The sequence below is a fragment of the Eublepharis macularius genome, chromosome 11 (assembly GCF_028583425.1).
Source record: "Eublepharis macularius isolate TG4126 chromosome 11, MPM_Emac_v1.0, whole genome shotgun sequence".
Lineage (NCBI taxonomy): Eukaryota > Metazoa > Chordata > Lepidosauria > Squamata > Eublepharidae > Eublepharis > Eublepharis macularius.
The window spans coordinates 26,835,530-26,862,530 of NC_072800.1; the positions used below are offsets into that span (position 1 = coordinate 26,835,530).

At 42.1% G+C, this 27,001-nt stretch overlaps 1 protein-coding gene across 2 annotated transcripts in view; it reads left to right on the forward strand.

The window, feature by feature from the left end:
- Positions 1-514: 514 nt before the first annotated feature.
- The window catches only part of DPY19L1 (dpy-19 like C-mannosyltransferase 1), a 63,912-nt gene continuing 37,425 nt past the window's right edge, over positions 515-27,001 (forward strand). Inside the window, exons 1-7 of one of the 2 annotated variants that reach the window (XM_054991539.1) lie at positions 515-784; positions 3,250-3,318; positions 4,390-4,414; positions 13,493-13,580; positions 15,433-15,570; positions 18,180-18,300; positions 19,401-19,494. In XM_054991539.1, the coding sequence (XP_054847514.1) occupies positions 679-784; positions 3,250-3,318; positions 4,390-4,414; positions 13,493-13,580; positions 15,433-15,570; positions 18,180-18,300; positions 19,401-19,494 (641 nt within the window). In that variant the 5' untranslated portion in view covers positions 515-678. The remainder of the gene's footprint in view (positions 785-3,249; positions 3,319-4,389; positions 4,415-13,492; positions 13,581-15,432; positions 15,571-18,179; positions 18,301-19,400; positions 19,495-27,001) is intronic. The other variant, XM_054991540.1, reaches the window with a different exon arrangement.

Here is a 27,001-nt window from a genome sequence, read left to right on the forward strand (position 1 = left end):
AACCCGGGTCTCCCTGGTACTTTTGCGAAAAGGAAGCACGTACTGCCCCCCCCCCCATATATATTCAGACTTCAAAGAACAAGCTTTGTCACGTCAGAGAACGCTTTAAGGGCTGCACTCGAGAATGCTTTTTTTTTTTTTTGCCGGGGCGAAGGCAGAAGGGCGGAGGGGTTTCCTGACGGCTAGAGGGCGCGCGCGCCCGGGGGGGGGTGGCGGTTGGAGGGCGCGCGACTTCCCTTCGCTCGGCCGTTGCCCGCCCGCGCCCCCGGCAACCGCCGCGCGCAGAACGTGCGAGGGAGCGAGCGAGGGCGGGCGGCCGCTCCACCCTCTTGCCCGAACCAGTATCCCGCTTCAGCTGCCTCGTTTGCTCCGCCCGTTTCTCTCTCGGGGGACATGGTCCGGCCGAGGAGAGGCAGAGGGCGGGGGCGGCCCTCCCCGTCCGGCCCCTCAGCCGACGAAACAGCGGCAGCCCCTCCTCCGTCAACGCCTCCCCCCTCGGTGCCTCCCCCTGAGCCGCCGCCGCCGCTGCCGCCACCTCAGGAGCTGGGCCCGAGCGGGGAGGCGGGGCCCGAGCGCAGCCCCAGCCGAAAGCCGCCGGCCCTCAGCAGGCCCGCCGCTTTCCTCCGCGGGCTGCAGCAGTCGTTCGGCAGGCAGCTCCCCGGGGGGGCCGTTTGCGCCATGAAGCGGGGAGGTGCCCGGAAAGGCGCCGCTGGCGACTGCCACAGGCAGTCCGGCCGGGACCGCTTGACCCTGGACTTCCGCGCCTGGCAAGGCTGGCTGTGCGGTGAGAGACCGGAAGGGAGGCGAGGGAAGGGGTGGGGAGAAAGCGGCTGCGCCGCGCCGTCCCTCTCGCAGCCTTGGCAAGCCCGGTCCTGGAAGGGTTGCCAGCCTCCAGGTGGGGTCTGGAGATCTCCCGGAATTACAAGTAATCTCCAGACCATAGAGCTCAGTTCCCCTGGAGGAAATGGCTGCTTTGGAGGGTGGGCTCCGTGGCATTGTACTCCACCTCCATCCTAGTTCCACCATTGGAAACCCTAGGTCCTGGGCATCTTTCCTTGGAAGAACCGAGGGACTGACCCTTATGTCAGGAGGCATAAGGCTGTAGCCCCTTTACACGGGGCTACACTGGGGAGGTAGAGCAAGAGTCGGGTCCAGTAGCACCTTGAAGATTAATCTGACGAAGAAGCTTTGACTCGAAAGTTCATACCCTGGACATCTAGTTGGTCTGTAAGGTGCTCTTGGACCCCAATCTTGCTCTTGGTGGAGAGGAAAGCCCTGCTAAGGCTGGGTGTGTGTGGGTGACTGAGGGCAGCTTTCCTTTCTCTTCCCGGAGCGATGCTCAGAGGGGGATATTTTCTCCGTAGGGTTGCCAACTCTGCCCTGGAAAATTCCTGGAGATGTTGGGGAGGAGCCTGAAGACGGGAGGGAGCTCCCCTTTCCATGTTTTTTAGGTACAGGCTTCCCTCGGAAGCTGCTGTTTCTTCCAAGGGAACTGATCTCGGTAGTCTGGAGATCAATTGTAATTCCAAGTGAACTCCAGACCCCACTAGGAGGATGGCGACCCTAGTCTTGGGGGTGCCTTTTTGGCCGAAGGAATAAGGTGGTTAAACAAATGAATGTTCTTCCCCCTCCCCTGTCCATTTTACCCACATATACTTGTGCAGAGACTGGGGATTCACTTTTGCTTTAATGATTCTAATGGAGAGTAAGAAAAGCATTTCCTACATTTAAAATGGGGAGTTTTCTTAGTAAGAAAAAGCAAAACAAAGCAGGAGAAGGTTTGACAGGATGTTACCAAAATTCGTTTACAAATTAATGTTGAGAGAGGATGGCAGAGGAATAGAACTTGCAACTCCACCAGAGTTGCTTTCAAGAGAAAGCAGACCACAGAGACAAGAAGTTCTTTTCAAAACAGTTGTGCAATACAGATGGGAATGAGCCATTACTCGGTGCAGAGCATCTTGAGTCTCGAAGGTCTCTGCTTTGGTCTCTGGCACCTCTAGTTAAAAAAAAAATAGGTACTTCTAGGTTTTATGAAAGACTGGACAGCTGTTGCCAGTCTGAGTAGCCAATACTGTCATAGACCAGTGGTAGCTACAGGTGTTCAACTTGCTTCCAGGATCTGTTGAGAGCTTTTTAAATTTCTTAAGTTTGAATTCCTTGTGATGGGATTGTTTCAAGGATGAAGATGAAAGCCTGGTGAGAGTCTTGTTGTCAGTTCGGTGGTGCTTGGTTAGGTTTACAGAACAGTGTATTTGGATATTTTAGGCTTACATTGTCAGACAAGGATGTGTCCTCTTGCTTTTCCTTGCCTGTGAATTTTAGAAGTGCTGTTCATATTGTGAGAATCCCTGTCAGAACTGTGTGTACTGTAAGGTGACTTCCTCAGTGCTGATGCCAGTGAAAAGAAAAGGTTTCTGTTTTCTTACTTTGGTAGCACTGAATGTGCTTTTAAGTTGTTGAGATAAATGATCACCCTTGATGGATGTCTGCTGTTATAATAGTACACATACTTGCAGGTGCCCAAGGCAACATGCAATATTTATTTATTTAAAATATTTATAGTCTGTTCTCCAAAGATTACCAGTGTGACTAACAAAAGATTTCAAAACTATATTTTAAGAAATCAAATCCTAGATAAAATCTAACTGTCAAAGTAAATCTCAGCAGCCAACCAACTACACTCAACGTACAGTGAATCTCGAGGAAAGGTGCAAAAACCAGATCAACACAAACAGAACTCAAAGGCTGTCTTGAAATGCCAGGTTTTCAACACCTGTCAAAGAGCAAGAAGTGATGAAGACAAGTGGATTTCCCTTGGAATGGCACACAGTAACCATATTGCCAGCTTTGAAAAGACCCTATCTTGTGCCCTAGATCCCTCTTAAATAGAAATCCTGAATTTGTTGATGTTAATGGTCATATTAAAGTAAAAGCGACATTAAGAGAAGCTACACCATACATGTACTAATTTTTGTTGCTTCTTTTGGAAAATCCCTGATTTTCCTGAGGATGTGGAATAAATATAGTTCTGTAAATGTCATCTTTTTTTGCCCAGATAATATTTTAAGCCTATTTTAAAAACAGCTCTAATTATAATTGCTTTAGAAAGATTTTGACCAATTTCTGAGCTCAGTAGCATCTTAAAGACCAACAGAATTTTCCGGCGTATAAGCTTTCAAGAGTCAAAGTTTGCTTTGGCAGATTTGACCAATTAAAAGTCTAATGGTTACATGTTTCTTTTGATAGCCGCTGTGAAAGAAACGGGATTCTCCATCACAAGAGCAGACAACAAAATATGGCTCACACTTCTAATGGGTGAGAGGAATATGTTTAAAAAAATTAATTTTCTTTTAAATGTTGATTTTTTTTAATCCACAAAGATGTATGTTTGTGTGAGAGTGATATGATTATTTGGGTACATAAAGTTCAGCACATGTGAATTCTTACAAGATGCTCTAGAAGAATATTGTTGCTGCTTGAGAATTGTAGATAAGCTGTCAAATAATTTTATGTTGTCACTTTCTAGTGTGTAGGCTTAAAGATAACAATTATTTAAACTAATAGGCTATTGAAACAGTGGCATTTAGCTTTCTCTTCAGAGGTTATATAATCATTCCTAGAAATTGAAGTATGATTTATTTATTTACTTAATTTGTAAGTGACTCTGATCTCCCAGCATTCTAGCATTCAAGCATTCCAGCAGTCAAGCATTCTAACTTATAAAACACTGTCTCTGTTATACAGCCTTAATGCTTCCTAATGAATTAGTTTTATGTAAAATTTTAAGACAAACATTTGTGTTTGGAGTGCTCAGGATTAAAAGTAACATTCAAAGGATCTTGCATTTCTAGTACTTACCTTTTCTGAGCAGAAGGACTTATATAGGCAGTAGTTTTGAAGTGAGACGGTGTATGACCATTCCCTGTAATCTTCATGCACTAGTGATTCCTCCCCCACTGTCGCCTCTTCTGTCCACCCAATATAGCAGAGGTTCCATCGTGGAAGTCTTTTTTAAAGAGACTACTGCGTTTGTGAGGACACCTTATTGTCAGATTTCTGTATTTCCACTTTAGCATGCAAGTGCCAAACTGAGTCCAAAAGAAACTGTCTGATCTAAATATAGTACTATCTTACTGCAAAAACAAAATAAAAAGTACCATCATACTGCTATTTGGAAAACCCTATAGGTTATCCATTTCTCTTGATCATACTCTAAATTGTGCCGTTTTCTATCCAGAGTGTTTAAAAATAAAGTTAAGCATTGTATATTGTTATCGGTTTTTTATAGGTTCATAGAATTGTTGCATATTTAGATGCTGAGAATGAAATGTTGAAAAATGTTTTCAGTGCTTAAGTAAGGTGTCTTCTTTCATTTTGTTTAAACAGCTGCAGTTTCAGGAATCCTTCACTGGTAAGTTTATCTGTAGTATATGGCTGGAGCAAGCAATCAAGGTCCAGATTTGGGTGCTGGAACTATAATTGTGGTGTCTATATGTTCTGTGGTTTAGGCAATAATTTTCAGTACCTTTAATTGTATCAGACAAGGGCATGAAAGAAATTCATAAAAATATTCAGGCATCCTACACAGTAAACAACTTACAGTGCAATCCTATGCAGAGTTACTCTAGTCTAAGACCTCTGAAATCAATGGGCTTAGACTGGAATAACTCTGCATAGGATTGTATTGTTAGTTTATTAGCATCTCTAGAAGCTTCTTCAAGGAAAGTTACTCCCAGACTCCAACAACAACCGACAATGAGCTGCTGAGAAAAATACTAAGGTAATAAATACTTTACACCTGTGCTGGGAGACTGCCCCTATTAAAGCGACATTACGTCACACTTTCTCAGACTTTTCCAGATATTCTTGTGTTTCACACATTTTCTTGCATACATCCTTCACTTTTCTCAATCCAGAATGTCCCATTTCCTGGAACTGGTGGCTAGATCATTCTAAACTGCGATGCCATGGACAACCTTGTAACCTGCCTCTGGATCCTGTTGCCACACTGGCATTATTATTGTTGCAGCAATTTTTTTAGCTACATCACACTGCTGATTGTGTCAATAACAACAACAACATTTGATTTATATACTGTCCTTCAAGACAATGCCCACTCAGATTGGTTTACAAAGTGTGTTATTATTATTCTCATGACAATTACCCTGTGAAGTGAGTGGGGCTGAGAGAGCTCTGGGAGAGATCTGACCGACCCAAGGTCACCCAGCTGGCTTCAAGCAGAGGAGTGGGGAAGCAAACACAGTTCTCCAGAATAGAGTCATAAAATCATAGAGTTGGAAGGGATCATACAGACCATCTAGTCCAACCCCCTGCCCAGTGCAGGATCAGCCTAAAGCATCTCTGACAAATATTCATCCAGTCTCTTCTTGAAAACTGCCAGTGAGGGGGAGCTCACTACCTCCCTAGGCAGCTGATTCCACTTTTGAACTACTCTGACCGTGAAAAAGTTTTTCCTAATATCCAGCCGGTACCTTTATGCATGTAATTTAAGCCCATTGCTTCAGGTCCTACCCTCTGCTGCCAACTGGAATAGCTCCTTGCCCTCCTCCAAATGACAGCCTTTCAAATATTTAAAGAGAGTAATCATGTCCTCCCTCAATCTCCTCTTCTCCAAACTAAACGTTCCCAAGGCCCTCAGACTTTCATCGTAGGGCTCAGTCTCCAGACCCCTGATCATCCTCATAGCTCTCCTCTGTACCCTCTCAATTTTGTCCACATCTTTTTTGAAGTGAGGCCTCCAGAACTGCACACAATACTCCAGGTGCGGCCTGACCAAGGCAGTATAGAGAGGGGCTATGACCTCGTGCAATATCAACGCTATGGCCCCTTTGATACAACCCAAGACTTAATTAGCCTTTTTTGCCACCGCATCACACTGACTGCTCATATTTAGTTTACAGTCCACTCTTACCCCAAGATCCCTTTCACATATACTACTGCCCAGAAGTGTATCCCCCATCCAGTATTTGTGTTTCCCATTTTTGTGGCCCAGATGTAATACTGTGCACTTGTCTTTGTTGAATTGCATCCTATTCACAGCTGCCCACTTCTCCAGAGTATTCAGGTCTTGTTGAATTTTAATTCTTTCTTCTTGGGTGTTTGCTACTCCTCCCAATTTGGTGTCATCAGCAAATTTAATGAGCAGCCCTTCCACTCCTTCATCCAGATCATTGATAAAAATATTGAAAAGTACCGTGCCCCGAACCGAGCCCTGTGGCACCCCACTGGACACCTCCCTCCAATCTGATGAAACACCGTTGACCACCACTCTTTGAGTGCGGTCCTCTAACCAGTTCTCTATCCACTGAACTGTCCTATAGTCCAGTCCACAGTCTTCCAGTTTGCCCATCAGAATGTCATGGGGGACCTTATCAAAAGCTTTACTGAAATCCAGATAAATCATGTCGTCAGAGTTCCCCCGATCCAGTAAGCTGGTCACTCGATCAAAGAAGGAAACCAGGTTGGTCTGGCAAGATCTGTTAGGGACAAAACCATGCTGACTTCTCCGGATCACTGAGCTGTCCTTCAGATGCTTACAGATTGATCCCTTTAAAATCTGTTCTGATATCTTCCCAGCAACAGACGTCAGACCGACTGGCCTGTAGTTTCCCGGGTCATCCTTCTTCCCTTTCTTAAAGATTGGGATAACATTTGCTCTTCTCCAATCTTGTGGCACATCCCCAGTCCTCCAGGAGACCTTGAAGATGATGGACAGGGGTTCTGCAAGTTCTCTAGAAAGTTCTTTCAGCACTCTTGGGTGCACCCCATCCAGCCCAGGGGATTTGTATTCATCCAATGCAGCCAGATGCCTCTCCACAACCTCTCTGTCAATGTCAATTAGCCACTCAGGTGGCCTGCCACATTTTCTATCTCTAGATGTGCCTGAGGTCTTCAGCAGAGGCAAAAAAATCATTAAGCCTGTCTGCTTTTTCTCTGTCCTGCATCAGAGTTTCTCCATCTACTCCCAACAGCGGTCCAATTGCCTCTTTTACCTTGCGTTTGCTTCTCACATATCTGTAGAAGTTTTTCTTATTGTAGTGAGCCCTCCTGGCCAGACCCAGCTCGTACTGAGCTTTGGCCTCTCTGATGGCTGATCTGCAGTACCGAGTAACCCTCTTTAGAGGTCTGTCCTTCTCTCCATTTCCTGAACATTTCCTTTTTCTCCCTTAGCTTATTCTGGAGCTCTCTGTACATCCACATCGGTTTCTTGGAGCCCTTACCATGTTTCCATCTTGCTGGGATAGTGAGGGCTTGAGCTTGCAAAAGCTCGTGTTTGAGAACGGCCCACCCTTCACTCGCTCCTTTCCCTTCCAGCACACTCCCCAACAGAATGACTCTCATCAAGCCTCTGAGTTCATCGAAGTCGGCCCTACGAAAATCTAACCTTCAAGTCTGGCTACGAACTTCCTTGGCCCCCCACAGCAACTGGAATTCAAGGAGGACATGGTCACTTCCCCCTAAGGTCCCCACCACCTTCATCTCATCTACCAATTCTTCCCTGTTGGTTAATATCAAGTCTAGTATGGCCGAGCCCCTTGTAGCTTCCTCATCCTTTTGAAAAAGGAAGTTATCGGCCAGGCAGGTTAGGAAATTGCGTGATTCATGACGCTTTGCTGAGCCTGTCTCCGAGCACACATCGGGGAAGTTGAAGTCACCCATAATTACAAGGTTCTGATGTCTGGATACTCTACCAATCTGTTCAAAGAGGGCAGCATCAATTTCTTCTCGCTGGTCAGGTAGTCTGTAGCAGACTCCAACAATAATACCCTTTGTCCTTCCTCCCCTTATTTCTACCTGTATGCTTTCCACTGGGCTGTCCACCCCATTCTCCATAACTTCTTGACAATCAAGCCCTCTCCTCACATACAATGCCACTCCACCTCCTTTTCTACCCTTCCGTTTTTTCTTGAACAACTCATACCCATCCACTAGCACATTCCAGTCATGGGAATCATCCCACCAAGTTTCAGTAATTCCTACTATATCGTAGCCCTTTGTTTGCAATAGAAGCTCAAGCTCTTCTTTCTTATTACCCATACTTTGGGCATTGGTATATAGACACTTGTAGCCTTGTTCCTTGGTTTGACCTGTCCTACCCAGGTGGGTCCCCACTGTTTTCACTTCGTCATTGTAATCACCATGTCGATCTTCCCCTTCCCCTTGCGGCATCAGTTTAAAGTTCTTCTGATGAAGTTCTCCAGGTTCGTTCCAAACGTTTTCTTTCCTGCGCTTGAGAGGTGAAGCCCATCATGTGCTAGAAGGCCTTCTCTAAGAAAACCTATCCCATGGTCCCAGAACCCAAAGCACTCCTGCTGGCACCACCATCTCAGCCAACGATTCACCTCAAGTATGGTCCGTTCCCTGCGCGTTCCTCTTCCTATGGCTGGAAGGATAGAAGAGAATACCACCTGAGCCCCCAATGTCTTCAACTGCCTTCCAAGAGATTCATAATCTTTAATTCTTGTGACAGTATTCACAGCCGTGTCATTCATTCCCACATGAATCAGCACAAACGGGTACTTATCAGCAGGCTTGATGAGTTTCGGCAGTCGGTCGGTAATATCCTGAATTCTGGGCCCCGGCAAGCAACACCTCTCTCAGAATAGGAGATCTGGCCCAGAGACATGGCGTTCCATACCCCTGAGCAGAGTGTCCCCGACGACTACCACCTTCCGTTTTTTTCCACTTCCGTGTGGTCCCATGTCCTCTGCACACCCTCTTCCAGGTCTTTGTGGTTCTCTTTCCACTCTCATCTCCATCACCATCTCTAGCACTTCAAAACAATTCTTGAGCTCAAGTGGACCGGAGCATCTTCTTTGTTGATGTCTTCGGGCTTGTACTGTAGATCTGAGAGGAGGCTCAGAGGGGAGATCAACTCTTCCTTCTTCTCCTTGATTTTCCTCTTCTTGGCTGTGCAGAGCCCCCAGGCTCTTGTCAATAAAATCCTCCCCTTCCTTGATCTCCTGAAGGGTGGTGATCCTTTCCTCCAGGCTCTGAACTTTTTCTTCCAAAAGTCTGACCAGCTTACACTTCTGGCAAGTGAATTCTGTCTTCTCTTCTGGGAGGAAAACAAACATGGCACACTCTATGCAGGTGACTGTGAAGGGGGCTTCAGTAGACATGATTGCCTTCCAAATATATACCCAGAGTACTCTCATCAGAGTTTCGGGTCCCCCAGGCAGATCCCCAGGCTAAGAGCCACAGGCCAAGAGCCCTTAGGCTCCCGCCAAAGGCTCGCACCTCTGGTGAGGAGGAGCCTTTTGTTTCAGAGACTTTTGTTTCAAAAGGTCACTTCCTGCCTAGCCCAGCAGGGCCCCAGGATAATAGGGGGCAGGGCTTGTAACCAAGAGCAACAGCAACCAGCAGCAAACAACAGCAATTCACTCAGCACCCAACAGTCCCACACAGAACTTAACCAGAACCACTCTCTAGCAAGCTACACAGAACCCAGTCACCCTCAGCTTCTCACACAGTAGCTAGGAAAGGTAAAAGGCAGAAAGACAAAAAACCCTTACCTTCTAGCAGCAGCTCTCCACCATGTGCTCTTGCCTCAGCCCAGGTGCTTCAGTTCTGCTGCTCTTAACCACTGCACAAAACTGTCTCTTTTTTGATTTACTGTAATCCTGAGATCTTTTTCACATCTACTGCCAAGCCATATATTGCCCATCATATACCAGCAATTTTGATTCTTGTTATCTAAATGTGGAACTTAGTAGTTCATCATCGCTCTTCTGTGCCTCTACACATGGGGCTGTGCAGGCGCAGGCCAGCCGCCTGAAAATTCTTTACCGCTTTCTTGATCTCCAAAGGGGCCATTGCTCACGAACCTCACAGCAACCGTTTTCTGCCCAAACGGTCACGTTATCCAACGGTGAGCAACGGCCCCTTTCCCTCAGTTCTCTTCTTGCTGCCACTAGGAGAAGGACGTTCACTTTTTAGCTCTGTTTTGGATTCTGACTGACTTAATTTTGGCTTTTGACTCGGACTGTTTTTCTTGGTTAACATTTCTTCGTGCTGATTTAGACTTTGTTTTGGACTTGGTGTGTATTGACTCGGCCTGATTGATGACGCGTACTTTCTTACCCCTCTATGATGGCTTCGAAGGCCCTCTTTAAGCACTGTACGCAGTGCCATACAAAAATGATCTATACTGATGCCCGTGATCTGTGTTTGTTCTCTCTCGGGAAGGGTCATAACGTACCCACATGCAAGATTTGCCAGAATTTCACCCCGAAGGCAAGGCATGAGAAGGCTCAGCAGCTGAGGGCAGTGTTGTGGCAAAAAGTGTTGGATGGGGGTGAGGTGCCTAAGCCCCCTTCTGTGATGGAAAAAACACCGCTATCAGCCCCAAAGGTGGTTCAGGGCTCAGGGTCTACTGGCCGTCTCTAACTAGAGCAGGCTCGGTGGTGTCATCGAAATCAACTCCGAGATTGGATCTGATGGGAAAGGTGACTCCGAGACTGGATCCGACCAAGAAGAAACATGACTCTAAGAGATCCTCGGATCTGAGAGCTAGTTTGGAACCGCCACCGAAGAAGCCAAAGAAGTCGAAACATCGGTCAACTTCAAGTTCTAAGCACCATTTTCGGTCTCCTCGGTCGTGTTGGTTTCTCTGAGTACTCCATCGCCACATTTGAACTTGCCCAATTGTTCGGGGTCTGAGGGCGAATTGCGGGATATGAGTATTGTTCCTCCGGTTAGACCACTTGGTACTACAGTTGCTGGGAATGAAGGTAGACATTCGCCACTTACGGATCCGAGTTCAGGGGAGCCAGTGTCTTGTCGGATCCAAGAACACTCTTCAGGGCTTTCTTCACCGGCGCCTTCCCATTGGAGCCGATATCATTCAGCAGACAAGGAGGGCTCAGAACCGAGACATTCACTTGCCATTCAACATCATCATGCCTGCTACATCCCAGCTCCGTATCACTGCCAATGGAAAGGAGCACCTTTGGGTTACGAGCTATCAGATCAGAGACCTTCGTCGTTGAAGGGGCATGGATGGTTGCCTCTATTTTTCCTAGAGGAAGTGCTGTCATCTCCCGCTTCCGAGGGTGAGGATGTCGATGTGGATCATTCTGAATTCGAATCTGAGTCGCTTTTGGATCCATCACCAGATGATAACATGGGTCTGTGTTCGAGTTCTCCTTTGGAAGACCTATATATATATACTCTGAACAAATGACCTGCATGGCGAAGGCACTGGACATTGATATGTCATCTGCCACTCCTAAGACAATGGACAATTTTCTCTGCCGTATTTATGGTGATTCTCCAGCAACAGTGGGCTTCCCAATGCTAGAAGGCCTAGAGGAGATAGTGGAGAAGATTTGGAAGGTAACTTCAGAGTTGCCTGTTATGTCAAAACGCATAGAGCAGATGTATAAGATCAAGCAAGGTACATGGCAGGCCCTGATAAAACACCCTCCTCCATCCTCTTTGGTGGCAGAAGAAATTCAACATCATAAATCTGGTTCTGTGCAAAATAGAGAGGGACAACACCAATTGTATACTAGTGGCACCTTTTTGGCCGAGGCAGGTGTGGTTTCCAAACGGACATTTGTGTAGTTACCTCACCAGTCTGACCTTCTCTTGAACGGGAATCTGTTCCACCACGAACCCAGAAAGCTGCATCTGATTGTTTGGTGAATCCAACCTCGCCCTTAGAATTTTCTGTTGAGGTGCAACAAGTCTTATTAAATGCAAGGAGGCCTTCCATGAGGTGATCGTACGATGTTAAGTGGTTAAGATTTGCAAAATGGGCAGTAACGAAGGGTGTTGTGGCCTCACAGTGCCCATTAAGTTTGATTTTTGATTATCTGTGTGAATTGAAGAATCGGGTTAATGGTTTCCTCCTTGAAGGTGCATCTAGCAGCTATCTCTGTTTTTCACCGACAGGTTGAGGGCCATACTGTGTTTTCCCATGTAAAGTCCCACCAATTTTTAAAAGGAATGTTTAACCTTTACCCACCTATATCACCATTGGTGCCTCAGTGGTCTCTATCATGGGCTTATATTGCCACTATCATATCATATAAGGTGGCATTTTTGGTGGCTGTAACCTCGGCCAGGAGGGTAAGTGAGCTGGCAGCCCTTAGGGCTGACCCGCCTTTTCTAAAATTTTACATTAATAGGGTGGTCTTACGACCATGCTTTCAATTTTTACCAAAGCGGTGACTGCATTTCATCTGGCTCAAGACATTTTTTTACCCGTGTTTTTTCCTAACCCCGAGTCTAAAGGAGAGAAAGCTCTTCACACGTAGACCATAAGAGGACATTAGCCTTTTATTTAGACAGGACAAGGGTTTTTCATGACACTCTGCATTTATTTGTATGTTTCGGGGGCTCTGATAAGGGCAAGAAAGCATCCTCTCAGACAGTGTCACGGTGGATTGTTTCAGCCATTGTGAAGGCCTATACTTTGGCTGGAGTACAATGCCCTTTACTTCTTCGGGCTCATTCTACTAGATCACAGGCAGCTTCATCTGCTTTCCTCGGGGGTGTTCCAGTCACTAGTATTTGTAGGGCAGCAACGTGGTCCTCTGCTGACACATTTGTGAAGCATTATGCTGTAGATGTGAATGCGGGTCAAGATGCTGCAGTACCAAGGGCTATTCTTCAATCCTTGTTTTCCTGAAAGATAACCGGATTATGTAAACTGGGGTAATCTTACTGTGCAGTACTCTGCTATGTATGATACTTGGATAGAGTATGAACTGTTGAAAATACTGTTCTTACTAGTTGTTCTTTTTATACTTTGCAATTCAGGTTTACTACCTTTGACATTGTTAATACTCTGATTGCAATACTTTCTGCTTTGTTATATTTAATAAAGTTGAGTTGGAGTTCCACCTCGCCTTCTCATTGTGTTCAGCTTGGTACTCTCCCATGTGTGGAGGCACAGAAGAATGACGATGAAAACAGGGTTGTACATACCTGTAACTATTGTTCATTGAGTTCTTCTGTGCGGACACACATCCCTCCCTCCTACCCCGCTGTGAACTCCATAGTTAGTTTTTGTGGGAGTCGTGGCAGCGAAGAACTTGATGAACAATAGTTACAGGTATGTTCAACCCTGTTTTGTCTCTCTTGAATATCATTTAATTTTGGCAGTTTTCCACCCTTGGTTTCTTTGGATTTTATTTTTGTCTTCTAAGCCCTCCCAGCTTTGTGTCATCTGCAAAATCGATAAGGATTCTTCCCATTCCTTCACCCAAGTCATTGATAAAAATGTTGAAGAATAGCATTGATGAGAATTCTGAAAACTGTTCTCTGAACAGCTGTGAGTGGTCTGGTCTATATTTAACTAGTTTTTTAAACAAATGTAATAGACAACTTTGTCAGATGTTTTACTAAAGTTAAATGTGTAGCATTCACAACAGTCCTATACCTTGCTAAGGTTGAAACTGGAAGAAAATAAAAGAATCTTCAGGTTTACTTCTGATATTTATTGTTTTTGTTTTTATAGGTACCATATAACAACTCTATTTGAAAACAACTCTCGTTTTTCTCATCTTTCAACTCTGGAAAGGGAAATGGTTTTTCGAACTGAAATGGTGAGAGCTTATTATACTTGAAATTAAACTATAAGTTTTAAATCGGTTAACTGCCAAAATTTATTTTCTAGGCATCCTATGGTGAGCCATTGAGATAGTAGTAATGTAGAACAGTATTTTATGCTATAAATAATTGTTGATTCAAACTGCTGCAAAAAAGGCTTTCTAAGTCAAATGGTTATTCTAAACTGTCATGGGTCCCATCTTAGTCCCCATGATTCCCTCTTTTAATTCATCTTCAAAATCAGGCAATCCTGATGGTGGTGTGGTAGGGATCTACCCCTTCAGGTTCCAGGGCTGCTGCCAGGCTCTGGGGCCAAACTATTATTTATTACTGGTACCTTTCCTGGTGCCTGCTCAGGTCAGATTTCTGGGAGTGGTGCAGTAGGGATCTTGACTTGGATGATAGCTAGAGGAGAGCCTGCTGGCCCCCACGAACAGCCAACCACAAACATGTTTGTGAACAGGGCCATGTTTGTGGTTGTTCGTGAGTCCCTGTTCATGGATGGCAACGAACAACGAACATCATGTTTGGGTTTTTTTCTGTTCATGCCCATCTCTACTGATAACACACTACTGAATAGTTCAGTACTTAAATGTTAAAAAAGTTTACCTACATATCAAAATATTAGTTTTATTGTGAGTGTGTGACCGTTTTTCTGACCAAATAATATATTTTATGTTATTCACCACAAAGCTTGTGTTTTCTGTTTAAGTTCTATTTTTTTCTGCTTTTCAGATAGCAAAAATTAAGATACATTTGCTAAGGTAGAACAGGGTGTATCAGCTTGCAGTTTTCTCTTATTGGGTATATTTGCAGTTTTACTTGGAGAAAACTTACTACTTTTAAATTCCATGTATATGTAAAAATATTTCAATTTTATATGCTAAACAAGCTATAAAGGATGCACTTTATATTGTTAAATCAGCAAAATTAGTTAACCTTTGATAGGACAGTATTGCATGTATTTCAGTTCCCCCCCAAATTTCCATTTTTTTCTCAAAACCCCCAGAATAAAATGTTTTTCTTGTGTCTTCAAATTTTCTGGAAATTTTACATCTCTAGTCGTAAAGGTAGGTAAAGGTAGTTCCTGTGCAAGCACCGAGTCATTACTGACCCATGGGGGGCGCCACGTCATGAAGTTTTCTTGGCAGACTTTTTGTTACGGGGTGGTTTGCCATTGCCTTCCTCAATCATCTATACTTTACCCCCAGGAAACTGGGAACTCAACTGGGTACATCTGTAGTCATACTGGATTCATAAGAGTCAGGATTTAAAACAATTGTTTCTTTTATTCTACAACCAACTTAAAGTGGTGCAGAATTATTCTTACAATGTTGATTCTGCATTTCTGGTCTTCAGTTTTGTGGAAGTGAAAAGTTTTCACAAATTTTGTTTCTGATGCTGGAAGAAATGCCATTGGCTTGGAATTAGTGCAATTGTTCACTCAAATGGTTGGTACTTTACATAACAAATTACAGTACAAGTCAATGAAATTTGTTGTATCCCTAGTATACTTATATCAGATGGGTAGATTGCCAGTGATTTGAACAATTCTAAATAGACTTACTCCAATCTGGGATAGCACAGGAGAAAATACAAAAATGGAAATACAAGCATGCATTTTCCGTTATATACAATGGAAAAGATTTTGCTATATTGTTAATTCAGTTTTCACTTGTTTACAGTAGGTAAGTGTAATTTAGAAAAGATTAAGTAAGCTCAATGGAATTAAATTAATAGCTGTGATTGATTAATTGCTGCTGCTGTAAGAAAATATAAATGTACTATATGTTATGGTTATAGAATTTTTTTGCTGATAAATTTTATCTATACATATATATATTTTAGGGTCTTTATTATTCCTATTTCAAGACCATTGTTGAGGCACCATCGTTTTCCAAGGGGCTGTGGATGATTATGAATGACAAGATAACTGAATATCCTCTTGTGATCAACACACTGAAAAGGTTTAATCTCTATCCAGAGGTAGGCCATTTCTTAACAGGCACTTCCCTCCCCCCAAATCCTGTTTATTGTTTTCAAAATCACCAACAATACGAATAATTTTTACAAGAATAGGTATCTATAAACAATTATTACATTCAGTACATTTTCTAAATTATACATTCATACAATCATAACATATATTTACAATTCATATACAATCATTTAGCAATTATTATATCTTATTGTATTGAATATCCATCCTGTTATGTGCTGTTGTATCTGAGAATGTGGAAGTGGATGTGTATAACTAGTAGTGGAGATACAGATGAATTATATACTTCCAATTTACCACAGATCTTTAAGTCTTTGGGGGATTTCTTGTTGTTTCACATGAGACTTCATTATCATGTGCATTCATCCAACTGAAATAATTGATATGTAGCAAATTAAATATGATTTCTTAAGTGGAATAGATCAAGATGGGTAGCCGGGTTAGTCTATCTGTAGCAGTAGAAAAGAGCAAGGTATCTGAAGAAGTGAGCTGTGACTCACGAGCACTCATACCCTACCACAAATTTTGTTAGTCTTATATGCTTCAGGACTCTTGCTCTTTTCTACTGCTTTAAATGGAATAGAATTTCCATATAAATGTATCTAGAATGTGGAAGTGTTTGTCAGAAACCTACGAGCATAGTTAGGTGCACTACTTCATTAAGACAGAAAGAAGTTCCTTTAACAGGACAAAAAAAAAGTTCCTTTAACAGAACTAAAAGCCATTTTCCAGTGATCTGAATTATTTTGTTTATTTATTTGAAGTATTTGCATGTCACCTTTCCAACTGACTGAAGGGTCCCAAAGGTGATGAACAATAAAAACAAAGTTAAAAAAATATTTAATATATGCAGAGACTCAAACAGGGAGGAGAGCCAATGAAGGTAAGCGAGGAATGCCAAACAAAGCAAAAAAGTCCTCACCACCTGGCAGAAGACAGCAATAGAAGGAGGCACATGAATCTCCTTGGGGAGGGAGTTCCAGATTTTGATGCCACAAGCAAAAATCTGTCTTGGGTTGCCTCTTGTCTAGCTTCAGATGGTAAGGGCACCTGAAGCAAGACCTCTGAAGAATTGTGTTATCTTGTACTATTCTTATTCTTGTTGCCATCCTTGGGTTCTTGTGGGTGAAAGATAAACTTTAAAATGTTATAAATAAATAGTACTAATGGATTTCTTTCAACATACTCTTATACTTGTCTGATATTATTCGCCCAGTTTTTTCCTTATGTTTTGCCAAACTCATCCAATACATAGTTTTAACTTCAACAAAAATTGATTATATTAATTCAGCTTCACATGATTGAAAATAAATTGAAATAAACCCTGCCTAGGGCCTAAAGTATAAAGTGTCTAACAGTGCAATCCTCAGCAAAGTTACTCAGGTCTAAGCCCATTGAAATCAATGGGTTTAGACTAGAGTAACTGTTTAGGATTGCACTATAAAATGTCTAAATAGTACAATGTCTTGTTCAGTACCTGTTATTTCTTGAGTAATAGCAATTGTGAGGAAAGTGTACAGTGTGCCCATAGGACAGAGATAGCACATGGCAGTTAAACTGTAGATGTTTTGGTTATAACTTATAACTGATTTTACGTTCAATTTAGTGATAGTCCTGCTGTCTTTATTTGTGTCTCCTCCAGTAGTGAGTGACAAATTACAAGCCATGCTCATCTAAAATTCATGCATACATATGTGTGTGTGTGTGTGTGTGTGTGTGTGTATGTATGTATGTATGTATGTATGTATGTATGTATGTATGTATGTATGTATTTGAGACATAAATACCACTGAAGACCTTCCACCACCCATGCAGGAAAATGCTGTATTTTAATATTTTATACCTGCCAATTTTAATTGTTTTGATGTTTTAATGTTTTTATAATGTTTTTACTGTTTTAAACTGTTGTTAAGCCGCCCTGAGCCCGTCTGACGGGGAGGGCGGTCTAGAAATGTGATTAAATAAATAATAATAAATAATAAATAGTAGTGTCTGGAATTCCTTGTTAATATTGGCTTGAACTCATGAATACCAAGAAGATGTAAAGAAGGTTTTACAGTGTGTTATGTTTTAGTCACTTGCTTGATGGAACTTTTTCTTTTAAAACGGTTAATCCTTTGAATAGTTGGAGCCAAACTTGTAATTATACTAAATAGATGGCTGCTACTGGAAACACCAGTAGTTGTATACTAACTCATCTTGTAACATCCAGAAGAGATTTACCCATGCCCCATGTTTCTCTAGTCAGTGATAGGGAGCAAGGAAATGCAGAACATTGTGAGGTTTCAGCATAGGTAAATTCTTCTAATTATTGACAGGAGAAGCAAAATGCATAGTGGCCTTTTTTGGTGGCACCTGCATATTTAGTGTAGTTTTAATTTGGCTCTTAGAGTCTGGTATATGTATTTGGTGGAGGTTATCATTGCCTCTGTAGCTTGAAATAAGAAGGGCTGTAAAAATAAAATGTAGTATCTGGGGACAGAAAAATGTTAAATCATCCAGACACTGATGAATAGCCAAGGATAAGCCTCTTTTAACCACAGAGATAATCTGAGACATTCTTCTTTTGAAATGATAAATCCTGTTTTCTGCACAGGTTGTGTTAGCTTTTTGGTACCGCATGTACACAGGGATGATGAATGTTATTGATATTTCAACAAAGAGTTGTTGGATTGTGAACAGAGGAGAAGGTGTCAGTCCTGTTGAAAGTTGTGAAGGCAAGTATTACTTTTCTTTGTTCATTTTGGAATGTTGCATGTGATACAATATAAAGTCGCAGTGTGAAGTTTGTAGAGAGCAAAACAAGAAAAGAGGTTTTTTAAGGATTTTGCATTGATCAAAAAATTTTTAGCTAGTAATCTTGTGGTTTAGAAGTCAATAAACTGATTTTAGTTAAGTGTTTGCATTTGTAGGTGTTTTTGTAGGTTTTTGAAGGTACTGAATGAAAAATAAATGGTACTACTTTTTGAGAAGGGAAGCCCTTTTAATTTCTTGTATATAACAAATTTGGAAGCTTAGACTAGTATAAAAGTACTATTTGTCCCATTCTGCAAAAGATAGGTGGGAGTATACCGATAGCTCTATTCCTCATATTTGTTGCAGTGATGGCAATAGGGGTTTGGGCACAGAAGTGTGGTAATCTTGCTGTTCCTTAGCCACTTGGCAGAAGTCTTCTCTTCTGCCAAAATATGTTTAGCACTGAGGTAGGTGTCACTGCATTACTTGCAGGGCAACCCTATGCAGAGTTACTCCAATCTAAGCCCATCATAGTGCATAGGATTGCTCTTTTAGAGAGGCAGAAATCTTCTCCCTTGTCCCTTGTACTGCACCCTTAATAGAGGTTGGTTGGCAGCAACACCTCAGTAACAATCTGCATTGGGGCAGAAAAGGAGCCGGGAGAAAGGCTGCTGTGTGTTCTATAGGACCATAGACCTTTCTGTTCTTTGCATTCAACCTGGAGTGCAAGTAGACTGAACTCCAGTCTGCTTTTGCAGTGGGTGACCACTTCCTGTTAACCTCAACACAGCTGTATTTATTTCTGTAGTGCAATAATAAATGTACCTAGATCCAGATTTCTCTTTACCCTTTCCCTTCCATTCTGTTTTACACCAAAATCCTAAATTAAACTCTGCAAAAGAAAGAAATGTGGAAAGAAGAAATTGTGTAGTCTTATTATGGAATTGCTGTTACTGATCAGATTTACTTCTACTATGAGAGACAATTAAAATGTAGCATTTCTTATCATGATACCAATCCATTTAAAAATGAATATGTGAAAAACTAATGTTATATGAATATTAATTATACTGTTCGATAGGACTGGGAGATCCTGCTTCTTTTTATGTGGCTATAATATTTCTTCTGAATGGATTATTGGTGTCAGTATTCTTCATATATGGTACATATCTAAGGTAAGATGTGTAAGAGAAAAATTTCACTTTGATACAGTGATTGCTGCTATTACTTTATAAGTTTAAAATAAAATGCACATTATTTAACATGCATCATACATTTTAAGTGGTGTTTCACACACCAAAATTCCGATTATATAAGAATAATGTTATGACTGAGAACATGTGATTGAATTTTAATCATTGCAGAAGAGTTTGTTCTCTTAACTGATCATAAAAGCAGTCTGTTTTTTTACATTTTTGTAACATAATAGTACTAGGACTAAGCAGAATTTTTTAATATAATACCTTTGTAGTGCTGGGAAATGCTTCTTGCATTTGCGTTTGCTGCTAAATAATATTCAATCTATTTTTCACTTAACTTATCTAGGCCGTACGCCTATTCTTGTATATGAACACTACTTCTAGTACTGACATTGTTTTAGATTCTGATGGCTTGTGGAACATTTCACAAAATAAAAAGCATTTCTATGCTTTTGGAAAGCATTTCTATGCATGTAGCTTCTGTTGCTCCTGTGATTTCTTTTGCAATGAAACATCTATGTAGTAGCCCCACCCCCTTTCCCTGCTTCAGCCCTTGTGGCTGCTAACCCCCCTACCACTGAAGGGCTTGTTCAAGTTTTTTTAAATTGGTAGTTGCCAGATCGTTATAGTGTAGTACCATTACAACAGTATTGCCACAATCAAGAGAAAATAGAATATAGTAATGTAGACTTCAGAGTTACTTCAGCTGTTCATTTTGTTGCTTCAGAATTGTGGGTCAGAATTCCAATATGTGACTAAGGCAATGTTATTCCATTCTGTTTCTAAATTTCTGAATCTTACAAGCAGAATATGAGTATATAAAATATTACTCCAGGAGTTGAATTTAAGGGAAACTAGTGGTTAGTGCTCTAGCTGAAACTGGTGGTGGTGACTGCTGTCAAGTCATAGGTGACTTATGGCAACCCCTGGTTGAATTTTCATGGCAAGAGACTAACAGAAGTGGTTTGCCATTGCCTGCCTCTGCAGCCATTGTCTTCATTGGAGGTCTCCCATCCAAGTACTAACCAAGTCTGACCCCGCTTAGCTTCCGACAGTTGACAAGATTAGGCTCACCTGGGCCATCCAGCAGTTTGTGTTTGGACCTAAAACTCAACTACTGTTTTCCCCTTATTTAAGGGGAATGAATATTATTTATAGGACTAATTTTTATTGTGTTTTACCATTACAGCTGGTCTCTAATTCTTTAGTAGCAGTGAGGATAGTTTTCTCTGTGCACTCCAGAAATAGCAGCAGTTACACTTCACTTCCTGCTGAGAACACATCACTCATGCAACTTCCCAGCATGGGAATGAAAAGTAGTGGCTGCTGCTTTCCTGGTTTATTTCTAAAACATTGCGAAGCTTGAAAAATTTCTAGGTGTGGAAATGATAATGAGGTGAATATTAAATTCTAATTTTGAGAGAACTGAAATGTATCTTTCTCCCCATCCAAGCTTTTATTGTAGCATTCTTCACATACTTATCAGAAAAGAATTTGTTCCTTAGAATTCCAACCTTATGTTTGATTACAGTTTTGAAGATCAATTTCTGTAAAGGCCCTATTCTTAGAAAACAAAATTAATTCTGTTCTGTAGTTATTAGCTCAGATTCTGGACTACAGAGTTACAGAAATGGACTTTTGTTTCAGCAGACTCCTTTTCTTTTTAATGTCATCTGTTGTGCATACAAACTAGGTATTGCAAATACAAAATTATATTTGTTTTCTGTAACTCCAAATTGAATTCTGAAGTAATTCATGAAAATGGTAGGTGTTTAATGTAGTGTTTCCCTTAAGCAAACTGTAGTTATTTTCCTTGACATTTATATATTTTATCTTCAACTTATTTAAATTTAGTGTTATCTGTACTTTGGAAACCTTTCACTTTATGTTTGAAAAGACTTTAGCTGAATTTTCAGTTTGTAAACATCCTGAGCATTAACTTGAACTTTGAAACAGGATTTCAGGATTTAGATAGAAATTTATTCTGGTTGGCTAAGTACACTGGTTATCCTTTAGTTGTGTAAACAGAGTTGTGTTTGAACTCATCGCTCTTGCATGACCTCATAGGTAATCTTTTTTTGCAGTTTGCATTTTGAACATTTTAAGCTTTAACAACATGAGTGATACTTGCAGTTATTTATTGTAGCTAGCTATGAGTAACAGTATCTATTTTGACACTTGTTCATTTGATAGCTACATTTTTGCCATATTCCCAATTTTTTAAAATGCTTGGTTTTGGAAAGCTGCGTTCTACTTTACTGCTGATCTCTGCTGTGTTATTAGAGATGAGGTGTTTTTTTCTTCAGCTGTTTATTCCCCGTAGGCCATGAATCATGATTCATCACTTTCAAGTGGTCTCAAATAGTTGGGAGAAATCCTGAACTTCTAGAGATTTCTTTAAACTTTCTGCTGTGCATTAGTGAAACAGATCATTTTTCAGTTTAAATTATAAAATGTCAACTGAAAAACAGTTGTCCTCTTGAAAAGCACGTGCAGTGGAAACTTAAAAGAAATCAGTTAAATGTATAGCCCTCATCCTGTATGTATTAATCCTTATTAAAAGATAGAAGACAAATGTGCTTTGTGGCCCAGGATGCAAAGTATTGTGTCCAATCTTCAGCATGCAAACACGGGCTTTTTAGCCCCCCTCGCATTCTGGCAGTCTCCCAGTATGCCCTGATTGTAGAGTCTCCTGAGCAACCAGCCATGAGGGTGCTTAAATCTGGAGGCTGGAGCCATGAACCAACAAGACAGATCTTCATGCACACCTGAAAAATGCCCCAGGTTTGCAGAAAAATCTGAAATCTAAATAAGTAAATAAATACAATCAGGTAAAAAAACTCCCAAATGATAAAAAGGAGTGCCTGTAGCTTTAACCAGATGCCCTTAGTGGCTGTTGCTAGGCAACCATAACAGTTTAGCCATTATCCCAGGCTTGGATTCTGTCAGTAAAAGGTAGAGGGAGGAAGCAGGTCCCATTCTAGGGCTATTTGAGAGTTTGAGGGAGGACTCATTGGGGTCATGTTCAGCAGCACCCAGTGGATGACTTGATACCAGGTGACTTGCATGACTCACCTAGTCCTGGCTGCTTGCTACTGTTCAATAGCAGCTCCCCACAGAAAGCCAGTGTAGTGTAGTGGTTAGAGTTTCAGAGTAGGATCTGGGAGATCCAGGTTTGAATCACTACTCTGCTGTGAAAGTTCACTGGGTGACTTTGTTCTGCTCACTCTCAGCCTAACCTACCTCTTAAGGTTGTTGTGAGGATAGTACAAAAAAGTATCCCTCCTGCAGATCTTTCAGGGTTGGGTGCTCATTTATCCAGAGTGAAGGCATTAGTAATATAGCCAAATCTGGATACTATGGCACAATCATTTCCGTTCACATTGAGGGCAAGAAGCATTGTCCTTCCTCTGAACTGACTCTGTGCTGTCATGACACAATGAAATTTGATATGCCTCATGGTAGTAGCAGCATAATGCCATTACATTGGTTTGCCAATTGGCTGGGACTACTGAATAAGCCTTGTGCAGGAAAAAAATGGGCAGAAGCAAGTTTTGATCAGGCAGCAAATAATACATGAAAAGGGATACAAAAAGTGCAGGGGTGGGGTGGGGTTCAGGATCCTCCAAAGTGTTACATTTACTGAAAATATTCATGAATGAACATCAACTGCAGCCATAATGGAGACCCATTCTGTTAACTTGAGCATGAAACCTGAGTCAAGCAGGAGTATTTTACTAATCTCTTCACCCTAGTTGTTTTCCCTTGTACATTCAATTATACTTATAAAATAGTCTGTATGCCATTAAAGGTATTTGAATTGAATTGATATAAAATTGTTATTACTGCTGCCCCCTCAAATTTTCTAGGCAATTGCTGATGTGTCAGTTCCTCTTATAAATTTCCACAAATGCGTGGCTATTTACTGGTAGTTTGGGGCACACCAAAGCAGTTGAACATTGGTGTATAAATCCAAGGCACAGTATTGCAGTAAAATAGAAGTCTGAATTGCTAAGAAATGAAAGGTCACATGCCACTTAAATGTAGTAGGAAAGAAAGAAATGTAATGTAAAGTCTAATGGAAAACCAATACTTACTTACTATAGAGGAAGGCATGGTGCTTACATGTCTGCATGTGTTCCTAAAGAATAAAGGAGGAGGGAAGAAGTAGGATATATAGATCATGGCAAGTGAGCTCCAGCTGAACTGGAGATATGATTTTCATCGGCAGTTCCCATCTCTGGAAGTCATTCTTCCTTCAGGGAAGATATCTGTATCTTTTCCTCCTGCAGGAGAGAAAGTAAGCAGGGAAGTCAGTTTGTATCAAAAAGTGGAAGAAGGCTCAAAACCTTCCTTTGCTGGCTTTCCAGCTACAGATTGTAACCCTTGTTACCCTTGTAATTGTAACCCTTCTGCTATGACTTAGATGGGGGAGCTATATATGCAACTCAGCATAATGACTTAGATAAGTCATGGCATTGTCATATGTGAAAGGATTTTGGCCTGTAGAGCATGACTTTCTTGCCTTCTCCTTCTACAGCCCCAAATGTCCCCAGATGTGCTGTTTCTAGGGGTCTCTCTTATTTAGCAGCAATTTCAGTAGGCATTTTTAGCTGCAGCAGGATGGTGGGGTGGAGAAAGTTGTGCCTCATGTGCAGAAGTCCTTCTATCCTCAGAAATGCTCCAGTGGATCCAAGCCACTGTATTGTTTCATTCTGCAGCCAGTTTTCTGAATAGCTGTCCCAATAACTGTTCTGCAAGGCTGATTGAACAAATCAGGCCAATATAACATTAAATCCAATTTAAGTCAGTGGCACAAATCTCAGTGAATTATCTTTGGTAGAGGCATATATCTGAAGGAAGAAGTAGTTTAATCTGCTCAGTCTTTACCATACTTTTAACCTTCTGATGCTACAAAATACTATAGAATAGGTACTCATTGCATGGCTTGTGGAGAGCCACATTTGCAATTACAATCAGTCAGAAGAGCAACATTTACTTTTATAGCTGGTAGGAGGTCTGCACCTCAGGGAGGCTCATAGCTTATCAGTTCCTCTGGCAGCAGCTGTTTCAAGGTGTGAATCACTTGCCAACCACAAGCCCTATTGAGCAAGAGCCTTGTCCACTTTCCTGAAACATGGAGCAGGTGCCACACGGAGAAACAGTGCCCGGAAGAACCACAGGTGTTATGTCACAAAGCCACACACAGCTCCTGAGCCACTGAATGAGTATCACAGGGATGCTGCTAAGCAAAAGCTACAGCTTTTATTTCATTTATGCCAAAACCTTTTGGGGTTCTTTCTAAAATATATATAATGGTGGAAGGTCTGAGATGTAAGTGTCTAGAAGACTGAAATTCTAAGATTCAGGGCCATTTCAAAGTAAGTATAAAGCATCCTAGTTGCCAATAATTTGTTTATGATTACATTTAAATGCATGCATTGTGATTTAAAAATATTGATGTAAGTTGAAGTATGGATTGTTAAAAATAATGAAATCATATTTTGTAAATTATTGTTTCATTAATCCTCTAGATGGCAGTGTTTGACTAGTAGCTGGTTCTTGTAGCTAAGCTTATTAAAGCGTTTGCTATTTCAGATGAACAATCATGTTTCTTAATCAAAGACCCTACACTGTGCTTACCATGATCCAGGTTGGTTCTAAATCCCCAGACGTATAAAATTTGAAAAGATAAATGCTTAAAAGAGAGTTTTAGTCAATGAATATAAACCTCTGGTAGGGATGGCTGTACAGCTGTTAAACCCTATTGAAATCTTCATTATGTAATTTTCCTTTTGCATTTCATAGAATAGTATATTTATTTAAATTGGTTAATCTATGCAGATAAAGTACTTCACCACTGCTGAATAGTAACATCTAGATTAACCGCAGATGGAATACTCTAGCTATAAGCAGCTTGATACTCTGCTTCAAATATCTTGGACCCACATTATGATTGGCTGTAGGGCAGACAAGTGGGTACAAAATTCTGGTCATCTTGGAGCTCTTAGGAGGTAGGCAGGAGGACAGTGGGGCAATAGTCACAGCAGATTAACTGTTTTAATCAACATCTTCTGTGTGTTTCTTTGACTATCATTTGCATGTGTGGGGGTGGTGGTCAGGAAATCTTTAGGGACCTGTGGTGGCTATCAGCAACTCTAATTGATTCTATCGTATCTGGATTCACACTCCTTTAGCATATTCAGCTTTCACATCTGATTCAGATGTAAATTAAAAATGTAGCACGGTGTCTAATTATTCATCTGTGTCCTGCCTTTCTCCCAGTGATGACGCAAAGCTGCTTCCATTGTTCTTTCCTTCCTTTTGTCCTCACAACAATCCTGTGGGTAAGTTAGACTAAGGGTGTGTCCTTCCCTTCAAATCTGGGAAATTAAAATCTGGGTTTTAGGATCCTCAAAAAATCTGGGAATCCTGAAATCTGAGAAAAATTCGGACAGATTAGAGAATCCCAGATTTATCCGGCCATTATTCCCTATGGGGAAAACTATCCTGGCTGGGAGGCATTTTTCAAGCAAATGCCACCAATTTTGCAGGGAACTTATGTCAGGTTTTCTCCTGGGCGCTGCTGCGTTGGGCGGTGGGGTACCTGGCTTTGGCACCAGGACGCCACTAGGGATCATGCAGGGTCCCGCTTTATGGAAGGAGGGGAGGTATACATCACCCATGCACCTCTTAAGCCACCAGCAAGTCCACTCAACCTAGCCCTGCTCCTGTTTCCACCTTCCTCCTTTGTCTCCTTTGCCGCCACCTTTCCTTGCTCACTCATTTTCTCCATCCAACCTCCAACAACTCCTACTCCACTCCTCCTACACAACCCACCCTGCTCTCTGCGTGGACTTCCTTTTTAGCCTTTCCCTGCTCCACCTGTCAACCACACCCTCCTCCTGCCCTCTAACCACGGCCCTGGCTGGCTCAGGCAGCTGCACCTGTGTTTACTCGCCTGGAAGCACTGGACCGGCACAGCTGTGTCTCCTTGGCTGGCTGCCAAGCTTCTCCTGCTGGGCTGACTGCTGGAGGCAGGCACAGCTGTGTATCCTTGGCTGGCTGCCAAGCTTCTCCTACAGAGTGTCTCAGGCAGCTTCACCTGGGGTTGTTTTGTTCCTGGTATCCCCTGGACCAGGCTATTGCCTTCCAGCTGGGCTGCAGGCTGGGGCATGGCTCTGAGCTGCTGTGGCTGCCTCTCCTCCGTGGCTGGTAAGGTTTCTGTTTGGTTAGCTGCTGGCTGGCTGTCCCCAGTTCCTTGGCCCTCTCCCTCTGTTCTGGCCCCCTCTGGCTTGACCCCACTCTCCCTGCCTGGCCACCTAGAATCCCACTGGAGGGTGGGACTAGCTGGCCTCCACCTGCTCCTTCTAATCCTCTGAGGCTTGGGTGCTTCTTTCCCTCCCTCCTGTGTAGGTAGGTTCTGGCCCTGAGTGTCTGCTGAGGCAGTGGGGTGGCTGTCTCCTGGCTGTCTCCCATCCCC